Below are 12,464 nucleotides of genomic sequence, written 5' to 3'. Positions count from 1 at the left end.
TATTAAATTTCTAACTAATTAAATTTCTACCTGACAAAGTAGCACTAATGTCTCTGTAATGCCTCAACTTAGTGAGGTGGTCATGCTGCTGAGGTTTCTCCATACTTTGCAGCATGTACCTTAAAAGTTCCATCCTGGAATTAGCTACCTAGCATCATGGAGATGTAAAATACTACTCCACGCACAGACCAAACTCAACGTAACTGTTAAGATGATGTTATCTAAGCATTAAGCAACCATGCAGAGCACCTTTTTAGGAGTTGAAGAGCTACAGAATGGCTGAAATTGTGAACTAAAGGATGCCACAGAATTGGAAAAAAATAGTTGTAATCATTAATCCTTTCATGTTTTCACTGCAGTTTTGCTAAGGGTCAATACTGAGTAACAGTGTCTGCTTCCCAGGCATAGGAAATTTTGGCTGTGGTCTACAAACTGAAAGACAGACTGAAGATTAAAGTTTCTGGAAACCATCACCCACATTCTAAGACTATACTACATTTCTTACTCTCCTGGCTCAGAGGAGTCTGTTGCATCAGCAAAATTTTCTCAAGGTAAATTCAAATGAAAGGACCCAATAAAGTGTTCTGGAAAGAATAACTGCCCATAAAGTGTATTCAAATATCTCAATATGTATGTAACTTGCCAGACGTATGTAAGGTGCTAGAATCACCAGATTGAAAATACTGACTTTTATTTCATGATGAGAACTGCTTATGACAGTTTGCCCTCTGGGATAAGAAGAAAAAAGAGGGATCTTGGAGGAGAGCAGGGCAGGAAAAGGTCTTTTCTATCCACACAGACATATAACACACACAGCTGTTTTCTAATGACTAAAAACAAAAGAAAAAATGTAGCAGTACACTACTTATAAAAGTCTTCAACTATACAACAATTTCATCTTCAGGTATCTGCTGTAAAAAAAATTTATATATGCAAAAGCCTTCAACTCTATGCAAGAATAGAGACTCTCCTCATAAATATGAGGTGATTTAGGATTTCTCACAATTTCCAGATAACTTTGGAATAAAGTATAATAGACAGTATTTCATTCTTAAAAAACCCTCACCTTTTGGAGCAGCAATAGGCTTGACAGCCATTCTCCCAACAAGACATTCCTTCAGCATTGATTCATAATTGACCCAACGATGAACCTACATTAACAAAATATTTTTTCATAAAATTTGGAATTCTTACTATGTTGTTCTATGCACTGAAATAAAAAAGTTCATTTTTGTACATTGACTAATAGAATTCATTTAGCAGATTATTTCTTAAACACATTAGAAGTCACTATTACATCATTCAGTACTTATTTGTTCTTCTATTACAGGTATCATGGAATTAAATGAAAAAATAGGATTATGAACAAAGTAGCAATAGGTTAATTTACTCATTTATGCTTTTCAATATCTGAACATCATAACCTTGAGCTACAGAATATATTTCAGAAGAGCATTTTTATGATGCATGCTACACAACTAACAGAACAAAGACCTTGTCATTACCACAACGTTTATTAGTCTTGTTTAGACAAGTGAAGGGAAAAGGGATTAAGGAAACAAACATAAAGAATAACAGTTAAGCCAAACAAACACCTCCTACCAAGCTGGTGTATTTCTGTTTGCTTCTGTCTTACTATCACTGAATCATTTGGAAATTCCCTATTTTAAAAAGTAAAATAAAGTGAAGAAAAAGCAGTAGCTTTACAGACCAGAACTGGAGAACTTGTAGAGGAAATGGATGGCAGAAAAGCGAATTCTGATAGGGCATCCAGGATAACATCACAAGAAGAGAAAAGGAAACAAAGTGTTGCATGACAAATTTGAATGGTATCTAGATTTAAAAATAAGAACTTTAATCTGGACTAGCTAAGGAGACGAGATAAAGAATCCCATCAACAAATTGTAGTTTCCTCATATACAGATAACAGAAAGAAATGAAGGATTATGAATGACAGTTAATTTTTCCAGAAATTTGGGGAACACTAGCAACCTACCAAACTCTCAAAAAAAGACCAGTATCTGACAGACACAGAAAGCAGAAGGGAAAACAAATGCCTCAAGTAACAGGAAAGTCATAAGCCAGAAACAATAAAAGTGAAAAAGCATAGTTTCAGGATCTAAACCCGCTTTCAGTCCCATGACAAAAAACCCTAAAAAAAAAAAAAATGGTAGCAAGCACATATCTGAACAACTACAAGGGCTTCCCCACATATTCTTGATGTCAAGACTCCTGTTTTCAAGGACATCATGTAACGACCCAGCCATATAATTCCAAGCCACAGCTTGATACTACAAATTTCTTGAAAACAAAGAATTATGCCCAAATCCAACACTTCATTTGTGAAAGGATTAATCAAGGATAAACTCAACAAAGATAAAAAATTATTCATCTCTATTTACCTCATTAAAAACATTTTTCAAATAAAGGCATAACATACTCTGATGCACGAAATATAAAGAGGTAACAGAAACAGAGGAGATTTCTTTTCTGCTCTTTCCCAGTTTCTCAGCTAAACCTAGTGAGTAATGGAAATGTCAAAGAATGTCTGTTTCTAAAAAATACCAACTCAGTGAATCACATTTTACAGCAACAAGTTTGCAAGTGATTCCTTGCAGAAAGCCCACCCATGCTGCAGAACCTTTATTTTCTGAGTCTTTTCAAAACATTTAAAGAAACAGTACATAAATAAGAGACCAACTCTCATCTTGTGACTTGTTCACCAGTAAATAGAACCTCTAGCATTTTTTCTGATAACACAGCTGCCAAGTAAATAGACAAGGAATTCTACGAGCATTTTGCAAAAAGTGAAAGCTCTTGGAAAAATAGGTCTCTCCAACAACACTAATTAGTCATTGCAGCAATTTATTAAGAAGGTGGTATCTCAAATTGTTGCTAGCTTTATTGCTATTTCTGCTAAAAAAGAGCTCTAATTGAAGCATAATTCTAACAACATAAAATGACCATGATGTTTATTATGGTCTTTTGATACAAATTTTAAACTACATGTCCCTTTCAGCACATAAAAGTGTCATTCTGAGCAGTGACCCACTGCCTTTCCTTAGGACTGAAAAGGTTTCCACTGAAATGTCCTAGAAATAATCACAAAACACGCATTTTTCAAAGTATGGTGAGCAAGTGTTGTTTGCTGCCAGTTGTTCTCACCTGATCAAAGAGATCTGTACCATCAGTTCCTGCTGCTTTCATTAGTTCATCCTCACCCCCTGGATGATATTCCATGTATGGTGTGACATTATATACAAATCCTGAAGAAAATATAATTTAAAAGCATATGAGCAGCATTTCTACAACCACTCCTGTCTCCAAAAACAATGGAAAGGTTAGCACAAATTAAAGAATGTACTAGTAGACAGACAGCATAATTAGAACAAACAGTATGACTTCACAAAAACAGAAACATAAGTGACACAATTGTATAGAGCACAAGAGCTATCTTATCACATGGAGATGCCAATCCTACAGTGCTGTACCACTTGCTCTGGTTTAAGACTTCAACCTAGAAATTGAACATGACGTATCCTAGATAGAGGGTAAAAGTACCACGGGCAGGTTTAAAAAGAGACAAAATTGAACCAGCTAGTGCACAGAATTGTTTTTAGTTTCTTTTCCAATTAAGTTATCCCTGAAGCGTTGCCGTAGTTATTTCCCTACCACCCAACACCATCATGGAATGAAATGCATACAGGAACAACGTGTCTCACACAAGGAAAAACTGTTGCCATCAGCAACAAAGCTTCCATTCTTTCGATTCAGCAAAATAAGAAACTTAACATAGCTTGTGTTCATTAAACGTTTACAACTCTGGTAGCAATCTGTCCCAGTAAAAGGGCTCAGCAGCGTTTCGACACTTGCAACGAGATAAAACAATGTTTCCTCACAGGTCTGAAATTATGAAAGATAATTACTATTGCTAGGCAACTGGGTTATTGGAGGCTGAAGAATGCAGCTATACACAGATTTAACCAGAGACATATTGCTGTTAACATGATTATTGCATCCCCACCTAGCCGAAAATTTGAAGATATTTAACATTATCAAAACAGGAAGCTACCAGAAGTACAACTGTGGCAGTACTTTCAGAAAAAGCTTTCAAGACATTAGGAAGTGCACATTAATTACTTCAGAAGGAGAGAAAGGCATTCAGCACTGAGCCTCGGGGCAGATATACTTGGGGCAATCCTAGCTGGCAAGAACAACCATCCCAGTCAACAACAAAGACACAGTCAATAGTAAAGGAAGGATCTCAGTACCCTTTACTGACCTGCTCTTCTGATGGCTGTATTCACTGTGCCATCTTGTGTGCAGCTGTCTGCATAGTCATGGCCTCCTGAATATTACTCAAATTTACCATCAAACTTGCTGGAGCAGAAGAACTATCATTTATATACCCTTCATGCTTTTTTTACCTCTCCTGAACCCCCCGTTTATACACAAATTTGTGGCCTATATGACAGCTTTCTTTGATCACACTGGGGTTTTGAATAAAGTTATCTCCTGTTGTTCTTTTGTTTCACATTGCTCTCATGACTTTCTGCTCTTTCATATAGAGACACAGTCTAACTGCCAATGCACAGACCTCATTTAGCTTTTCCATAATTATATTGTTTTACTACCTCTCCACATATGAGGGCTACAGATAATCCACCGTGATTTTCAGTTATGATGGTTTTTTCACTCGTCATCCAAGAACAAAGAAAAGGCAGACGTGGAAAAATTTAAGGAAAGATACAAATGCAGCTTGATGGAGTTCGTGTAAAAAAACAGAGATACAGTGAAGGTAGGATGAGTTAAAAACTAAAACAGAAGCATTTTTAGGCAGTAATTCTGTCTGCAGTAGATGTCCCTTTTTCAGAGAGAAAAATGAACAGATGTCCATAGCAAACAAGATTTTCTTTAGCTCTCCTCTCTCTTCACTAGCACATGCAACTGCAGCACAGGTAATTAACAATCCTAGTATTTTGCTCAAAGGCCAGTACTGAGTAACATGTTACTTTTACTTTCACTCTCATCCCCTTTAACAGCCAACAATAATACAATCACCCTCACATGGAAATTCTTAACTTTCTTTGTTGAAGTTCAGACATGACATTTTATCAAATATCAATGCTGTTCCTTACCAGATCAATGTTATCACTAACAGAACCACTTTTCTACAGAAATGTCCCATTAGCTACTCTGATCTTCTTAATCTATCTTCAAAGAGATTAGTGTTATCTCCTAACAAACTTAAGGTGATATTTATATATTTTAGCCTCTAAATGATTAAATTGCAGAGCAAACATTTTACTCCTTTCTGTAGGACCACTAGGAACTTCATTTGCAACTCTGAAAATACTCTTCTAGCCACAGCTATTGCTCCAGACCATTGCTAAATGCGTAACGTATGATTCAACTTCTGAGCTGAAATGTCATTAAAATAATAACAGAAATAGAATTGCATAGTTACTACAGGTATTTGTTATTGTAGACAGAGAGTACAGTTGCTCTGTGTGGCAACAGTCATTTGCATTACTAAGTATTATTTCCTAAAGACCATTCTACACACTTAAGTAGTATTTTTAGTATTTATATGCCTATGGATACTCTAAGCAATCCCTAAAAATAGTCAACTGCTCAAAATAATAAACTGCCCAAGACTGAGGAGCGTACATGTCAGCATTTTCAGACTCCTATTTTCTTGCTAAGCCCTTTTTATTCAGTAGATTACCTAAAATCTTGTGTTTTATTATTTTCACAGGCATCTATAAAATAGGTATAAAACACTCCCATTTAAAAGACTTCTTTAGAAAGGCTTGAAAGCAAAGAAAATCTTTGTAACACAAAATCTCTTACTTGAAGTTATGCCCAATTATGTCACGATTACACCTGGCCTAAGCACAGGACGTGCATAGTTTTCTTTTGGCATGTGGCTTTTGTTGTTGTCGTTTGGGTTTTGTTGCTTCTTCCTTAAGTACAGAAAAGAGAAGCCAGGTAAAAAACACAGAAGTAACATCACAGCAACTGACCTCTTATACATATCCAGCAGTCCTCCTTTTTGTTGTGTTTAGAGAGCTCATCTTCAGTCACTTCAATCAGCCTCCCTTTCAAACCAGTCAAGTCCTTCCCACTTTTAGTTAGCCGAATCCAATCCATAAGACTCCTTCCTGGTTTTAAAGGTACCTGAAGAATAACAAATGTACAAACAACTTCAAACTCTAAAGGAAGAAAAAGCCATTCAATACACTTTTCTAAGCTCCATAGGAGAGCTCAGACAAAAGAAAAAAGAAATAACCCAACTCATATTATTCACTGATATTTGGGAGCCCTACTCAATAGTAAGGGTGCTTAAGGAAGCATTGTGGGTAGTAACACAGACATAGAAATTACTGAATATCAACAAACATTCAGATGACTCTTCCCAAAGCAAACTGAAGATATGAAGTCTGCCTGTGGTGGTAAATCATTTAAGATGCAGTCTAGAAACCCAGGAGCAATAAAGAAAAGAGATTTAAAAATTATGGTCAGGTAAAACAAGCTTTGCCTTCATAGCATTCATAAAGACTTTCCACAAGCCCTACAGCAACTGGAAGCCTCACCCAGAGAAAGCTGGGACAGAAGTCTGGTAGCTTTCCAGAGAAGTATTTCCATGGCCTGCCCTGAAAGGCAAAGCAAGATCTTCAGGGGGTCTAACACCTTCCTTTTCAACAGCAGCACAGTCTGAGAACCCTTTTGATCCAAACTTTAACAGCAGGAAACGGGGTTAAAGAACTGCGGTCGTACAAAACCACAGGAAAAAGAGAAGCAAAAAACCTAAAGCGTACATAGATAAACCCACATCTTTTAATGCTACTTTAGTCCATGTCTGCTGTCTAAGCGAGGTCTGCAGACAACAAGTGTTCTCAAAACCTCTCCAAAGAAGAAGATCCAACACATAAAGCATAAGCTGCACGCAATAATTCCAAGGTGAAAGTCTTCATCTCTGCACAGGAGGCACAGCCTGGGCAGGCAGTACCGGAAGCGTTATCACCGCCGCCCTCTCAAACGAGAAGTACCAAGCGCTTTCCAGCGACGCAGCCGAGCCGGCCCCTCGCCCGAGACCTTGCCGCGGCTCCTCGGCGGCCGCTGGAGTATGAGACCGCTGGAGGGGAGCGGCCTGCGGCAGCCCAGCCCCAGCGGGAACCGACCGGGAACCGACCCTAACCACCGCAGCTCGGCCAGGCGGGGGGCCAGGCCAGGCAGCCGCCGCCGGCGCAGCGGGGAAAACGCGGGTGTCCTTCACGATCCCCCAAGCGACAGTCAGCGGCAGAGCCGCCCCTACCTTGCTGCGGGCACCCGCTGCCGCTCGCTGCTGGGAGCCGGGCGCGGGGAAGGCCGGCGGCGTCACGTTCAGCATCCTGCCGGGCCAGGCCGCGGCCGGGCCCCGGCGGGAGGGCGGGCGGAGCGCTGGGGCACAGCGCGCAGGCTCCGCCGCGGCGGGCGGGGCCGCGGCCCGGCCGGGAGCAGGGCGGGCCGCCTCGGCTCGGGGCTGGCGCCGGGGATACCGCCTGGGACTGGACATGGTTGTGAGCAAGGAGCAGGGCGTAACCCCGTGCGCCGCCTTGTCGCCCCCGGGGGTGGTAGGGGTGCCTGCCCCTGCGCTAAGGTTGGTTTTCCGTCCAGGTGTCCCAGCGGCAGGTGCTTAGGCTGGGAGGTTGTGACAGACACAGCTGCTGCAGCCCACGCTCTGAAGGTTAAGTGTGAGAAGGCTCTGTGTGACGGCCCGCTTCCGTCCTGCAGCAGGGCCCCTGGGAGCAGAGGGGACGGGGCAAGCACTCCCTGGATGGTGTCGGCACTCTGAGCCGACGCGGCCTGCAGCAGCACACACAGCACTCACGCAAGGGCAGATCCAGGTAAGTACACAGGCTCTACCTGACAGAGGCACTGGCCTTTAATTTAAAGCTTTGGATTTGTTTTTTTGTTGTTGTTCTTTTAGGGACTTTTGCCTTCACGATGATTGGTACCAAGCTTTGCTTCAATTATTAAAACCAAGATCACGATTATAACAACTCAATTAGACCTTCTTCTCATTTCTTGATATCCACTTTATGGACAAATGGAGTATGAAACTCCCACTTTTATGTATAATACAGTACATGTACATGAGAGCACAACTGACTTGAGGCAAACACCTCTACACAACAAGAACTAGATTAGAATTTGGGCTCTTTTCTCCAATTAGAAAACAGCTATATTGTCTCTTCTCCAATGCTTGAAACTGTTGTAACAGCAGGCACAAAACAATTAGAATACTTAATCCAATGATTCCTCGATACACTTCCATATGGAGCCTACTAAATCACAATAACAAACTTTCCTTGTGTCCTCAGACTTTGAGAAACATAACCATAGAGCCTTCAAAGTAAGGCATCTGTTCTCTGCTTCAAAAATTCAACTTATGATCTGCAAACTGTAGGACCCCAGATACTAAAATACTAATCAATACCTTCCCCACTTAAACCAGGACAAGAACAGAACAAAGGAGAAAGGCTCAGATAAAATTACAAGACATCTCAATTTTATTAAGAATAACTTACATAGAAATAAATTATCTTTAAAAATACTATAATACATATTTATATTAAGTTTAAATTACATCTTAGAAGTGGCATTGGCCTTTCCTGCAATCAGCAACCTGATTCTGTTCTTGAATCTTGTTCCAGTTCATCTTCATCATCTTCACTATCCGAATCTTCATAAAAGGAAATTGTAGCCTGAACTGGGAAGTTTTTCAGAAGTGCTTCAGCTTCCTGATACAAGTAATCATAGCACCTTGATTTGGGCCAAAATAGTCTGAAACAAGTATACAATAGATTTGCTTATTGTTATTATGTATTATGTACTTGGAGGCTGACATGCAAAAAACCAAAGTGAAATTTTATTAAAAGAAGCATCCTATAGAAATTTTCCTTACATGCTCAATTACTAAATTGCTTTCTACATTTGATTAGGAAAAAAAAATTCTCTGGATTCTTATTTTCATCTGAAGAGATAAAGGTGCATTTAGAGTGCTAGTTTTGCAGCGGTTCTTTGTTTTAGTTTTTACTAAAGCCCGAGACCCTGCATCTGAAACTTCCCACTCCAGTACCTCATAAACAGTACTACTAAAATGCCCTAGGGTATGTTACTGTGTCCCACATCCGTAGGGAGGAGGAGAGAAGATCCAGCAGGCAGGAATTCTGCAGCAAGATTGATTGATTTAATTATTTTACAAACTCTTTTATAGACTTTTTCTTCATAGCCTAACTGGACCAAGGATCAGCCACCCCTTGGGGGTGATGGGTAAAATCCTAGAACATCCATTGTCAAAATATTTTTCTACTGTACCATAAACAAGACTTTTCAAGGTTGCAGGTGTTTCATTGTTTACAGAACTCTGCTACTATCTCTGTGAGAGAGAAAAGTCTCTCACGGACTTAGAAAATAGCAAGGAAATCCTTGCTAGCAGCATTTTTGTATCCACACAGTACTACTGATCCAAGTAGTACTGCCCCTACTGGAACTATTCCTAGGGAATATAATGGGTGTCAAACAGGATCAAAAATACATTTGAATCAAATTAGTTTTTTTACTGAAGGTCCCCAGTCTAGGTAGTTGTTGATACTTGTTTCACACCATTGTAAAATTCAAAGGAATGATAAAGGTCTAGGGGTGATCAGACCTTGATATTTCATCTGTGTTTCCAAAACCAATCAACAGACTCCTTAAGGAGGATGTCCCACTGATGTAGATTTTAAAGCAGTTGGTGTTGTGTCCAGAAATTAACAAAATAGGCTGATAAGATCACAGTTAGCAAGGGCAATTGTATTAATTGCAATTAATACACTCCAAGTTCCTGTTACTTTTCAACTACCATCCTCTCTTGCTTACAGTTTGGAAATAGCTTCAAGGAACAGACCATGGAAGTCCTAAGAGCCAAGAGACTAGCACACTAAAACATAATGAAATGCTGGCTACAGATTGTTTAAAATAGAAATGCATTAAGAAACAGAACTAGATAGCTTTCTAGCAATTACAGGAAATATTTTCTAGGCTACTGTTTAACCCTGCTTCCTTGGCAACACAAAGTCACTAACACTGGCTTTGTAACGGGTCTCCATTCTCAATGTTCCGTGCAACAGCATTCACTCAAACCTAAGCACTGGAGCAGTCACAGTAAAGTCTGCCTGTACAGTTGCTTAGTTGGTGCATCAGTATTTGAGGGATCAGAGCCTAGATTTGAAAGAAAGCTGCATCTTATCTGGAACAACTACCTGTGCAATTATTTTAAGTACCTTGCAACACCTGCCAGCATTTCTGAATACAGACTCTCCTACAGATTCAGCTGTTATTTTCTTTATTTCCTTTTCAGAACTGACAGTAGAGATACTACCATTCGTCATTAAAGCAGTAGTTACACCAGTACTTTCTTCGGCAATGGTGGCTTAGCCAGTGCATACCCTCTCCTCCTGCCACTCTCTCCCACGCCTCCACCTGCTTCCTTGCTCTGGGATGGCGCTGGATGTTTGCACAGCAGCACAGCCTAGGAACTACGCCCCCTTGCCTTTTTTAATCCTGAGCGCAGGAATGAGTCACAAGATGCTTCAGCCAACTCTACCACCACCAAAAAACACCATATAACTGTGTCATAAGTCCCACACCACAGAGGGACCTCAACGCCTCAAAGATGTTAAATCCACGAGTCCTGGCAATCACTTGCACAAAGATCTGTCAGTTCAAAAGCACATTGATGGCAAATTCACTCCCAAGGCTCTTTAATATCTACATAAATATATGGGTGGAAACAAAAGGGGCGGGAGAGCGAGTGCTACGGCACTACCCTGGCGAGGAAGGGACTCCCTCCTGGCCGCGCAGCGCCACGGGCCCCTGGTGCCCCGAGGTCCTCCCCGGGAACCGGCGGCGGGAGATGGGGACTGCCACTTACCTGACGGGGTGCGTGTACTGCGCCAGCTTTCGGGAGGCTTCCGCCAGCCCGCCGGGGCTGTGAGGCTGCGGAGGAGAGAGCAGAGGTCAGCCCGCCGGCACGGCACCGGGCCCTCCCCGAGCATCCCCTTCCCCGCCGGGACTATCCCGGCCGTGTGTGCGGCGATGCCGGCGGCAGATGCTCCGCCGCGCCGCGCCCCACTCACCGCTGTGGGGCCGGGGCTGCTGCGCCGGGCCGCCTCACCCGGCGCGGGCACCCACGGTCTCCAGAAAGGCGCAGGGCTGCGGGGCAAGGGCAAGGCCGTCAGGGCAGGACCGGGCCGCCCCCCGCACCGGGAGGAGGAGAGGGGCGAGTAGCCCTGCGGGGGTAGGGCCGCCGAGAGCGCCCGGGGGGGGTAGCCCCCCTCCATCCTCCGCCGGTCCGCGGCCGCTCGCCTGGCGCTGCCTCCCGCGGGCCCGGAGGCTTTTATAGCCGGCGGCGGGCGCTGCGCGGCGCGGAGCCCCCACCTCCCCCGGCTCATCTGCCAGCGCCATCCACAAAAAGGCTCCGCGCGAAGGCGCCGCCGTGTAAACACGGGGCGCGGGCGCGTGCATGCCCCAAATGGCCCGGGGAGGGGAAGCGGGCGTGGGGGGGATTTGGCGAGTCGGTGCTAATCGCACTTGAGCAGACACATGGCAGCTGCCGGGGGGCGGGCGGGGGCAGCCCTGTGGGAACGGAGCGGGGGGCGGCGGCGGCACTGGGGACGTGCCCGGCCGCTCTGCGCCCCGGCGGCGGGGTCCGGCCGCCGCAGCCGCGGCCTTTTGTTGTTCCAGCCGTGTTTGTTTATGCCCCGGAGCGGCGAGTCACGGCGTGGGGGCACCGCGACCCGCCCGCGGATGGCAGCGCCCGCCGCTCCCCGCGGGAGCAGGCACGGACAAAGGGATCCCATCCCGGGGTGGCGGAGAACATGACGCTCTTTGGAGGGGTCCTTACTCAATAACGCGTCAGCCCCAGTGCGCTCACTGACGTGTTCCCCCTCAGGCAACGTTGATGGTGTTATATATATATATATATGTATATATGCACACGCACCCTTTTTAAAATACGGTATTTTTACCGAGGAAGCGTGCCTGCCTTAATTCTTTTTTTCATGTGGTCTCAATACTTCATTCCACTGCCAGCACTGGATGCTGTCGCTACACGTGCAAGGTTTTACACTGAGCTCCTACCATTTCCATGTTCCCCGGTACCAAGGGAGTTTACTTTTGTTTCTATTTTTATTTATTATTTTTGTTTCCCCTTCTCTTTCTGAGATTGCAATCAGTGATGCATGTGAGAGGGGCAGAAACAGGTTATAATTACTGCTGGTAAACAGTAATAATACCAGCCTTAAGGAGGGTTGATGGGATGGAGCTGACCTAGATGCTGAAGGAGGGCTTAAACCCCAGGTAATTTATTGTCCCATTAAAGACCCACATTACTGAGGTACCACAAAGATTGAGGTACTCTTTGGAATAGTTTTTTG

The 12,464-nt window shown here is 43.3% G+C and overlaps 2 protein-coding genes and 1 long non-coding RNA gene across 4 annotated transcripts in view; 1 reads left to right on the top strand and 2 right to left on the bottom strand.

Moving 5' to 3' along the window:
- Nucleotides 1-7,442, bottom strand: part of LOC125322831 (cytochrome b5 reductase 4) — a 32,844-nt gene extending 25,402 nt beyond the window's left edge. The window contains exons 1-4 of one of the 2 annotated variants that reach the window (XM_048297067.1): nt 7,319-7,442; nt 6,027-6,180; nt 3,166-3,266; nt 1,067-1,151 (exon numbers count right to left, since the gene is read on the bottom strand). In XM_048297067.1, the coding sequence (XP_048153024.1) occupies nt 1,067-1,151; nt 3,166-3,266; nt 6,027-6,180; nt 7,319-7,393 (415 nt within the window). In that variant the 5' untranslated portion in view covers nt 7,394-7,442. Of the gene's footprint in view, nt 1-1,066; nt 1,152-3,165; nt 3,267-6,026; nt 6,181-6,596; nt 6,797-7,318 lie in introns of those variants that run through there. The other variant, XM_048297069.1, reaches the window with a different exon arrangement.
- Nucleotides 7,443-7,485: 43 nt separating this feature from the next.
- On the top strand, nt 7,486-8,050 carry LOC125322833. Its single transcript, XR_007202238.1, has 2 exons — nt 7,486-7,889; nt 7,973-8,050. It is a non-coding gene; the product is annotated as an uncharacterized LOC125322833 (long non-coding RNA).
- Nucleotides 8,051-8,532: 482 nt separating this feature from the next.
- Nucleotides 8,533-11,632, bottom strand: RIPPLY2 (ripply transcriptional repressor 2). Its single transcript, XM_048297070.1, has 3 exons — nt 11,166-11,632; nt 10,961-11,025; nt 8,533-8,829 (listed from the first exon to the last, which is right to left on the bottom strand). Exons 1-3 carry the CDS (start codon nt 11,478-11,480, stop codon nt 8,664-8,666), a joined length of 546 nt encoding a protein of 181 aa, XP_048153027.1. The 5' UTR covers nt 11,481-11,632; the 3' UTR covers nt 8,533-8,663.
- Nucleotides 11,633-12,464: the final 832 nt, after the last annotated feature.

The sequence above is a fragment of the Corvus hawaiiensis genome, chromosome 3 (assembly GCF_020740725.1).
Source record: "Corvus hawaiiensis isolate bCorHaw1 chromosome 3, bCorHaw1.pri.cur, whole genome shotgun sequence".
Classification (NCBI taxonomy): domain Eukaryota; kingdom Metazoa; phylum Chordata; class Aves; order Passeriformes; family Corvidae; genus Corvus; species Corvus hawaiiensis.
Note: the sequence above shows the minus strand (reverse complement) of the source record. Positions and strands in the feature narration are given on the sequence as shown.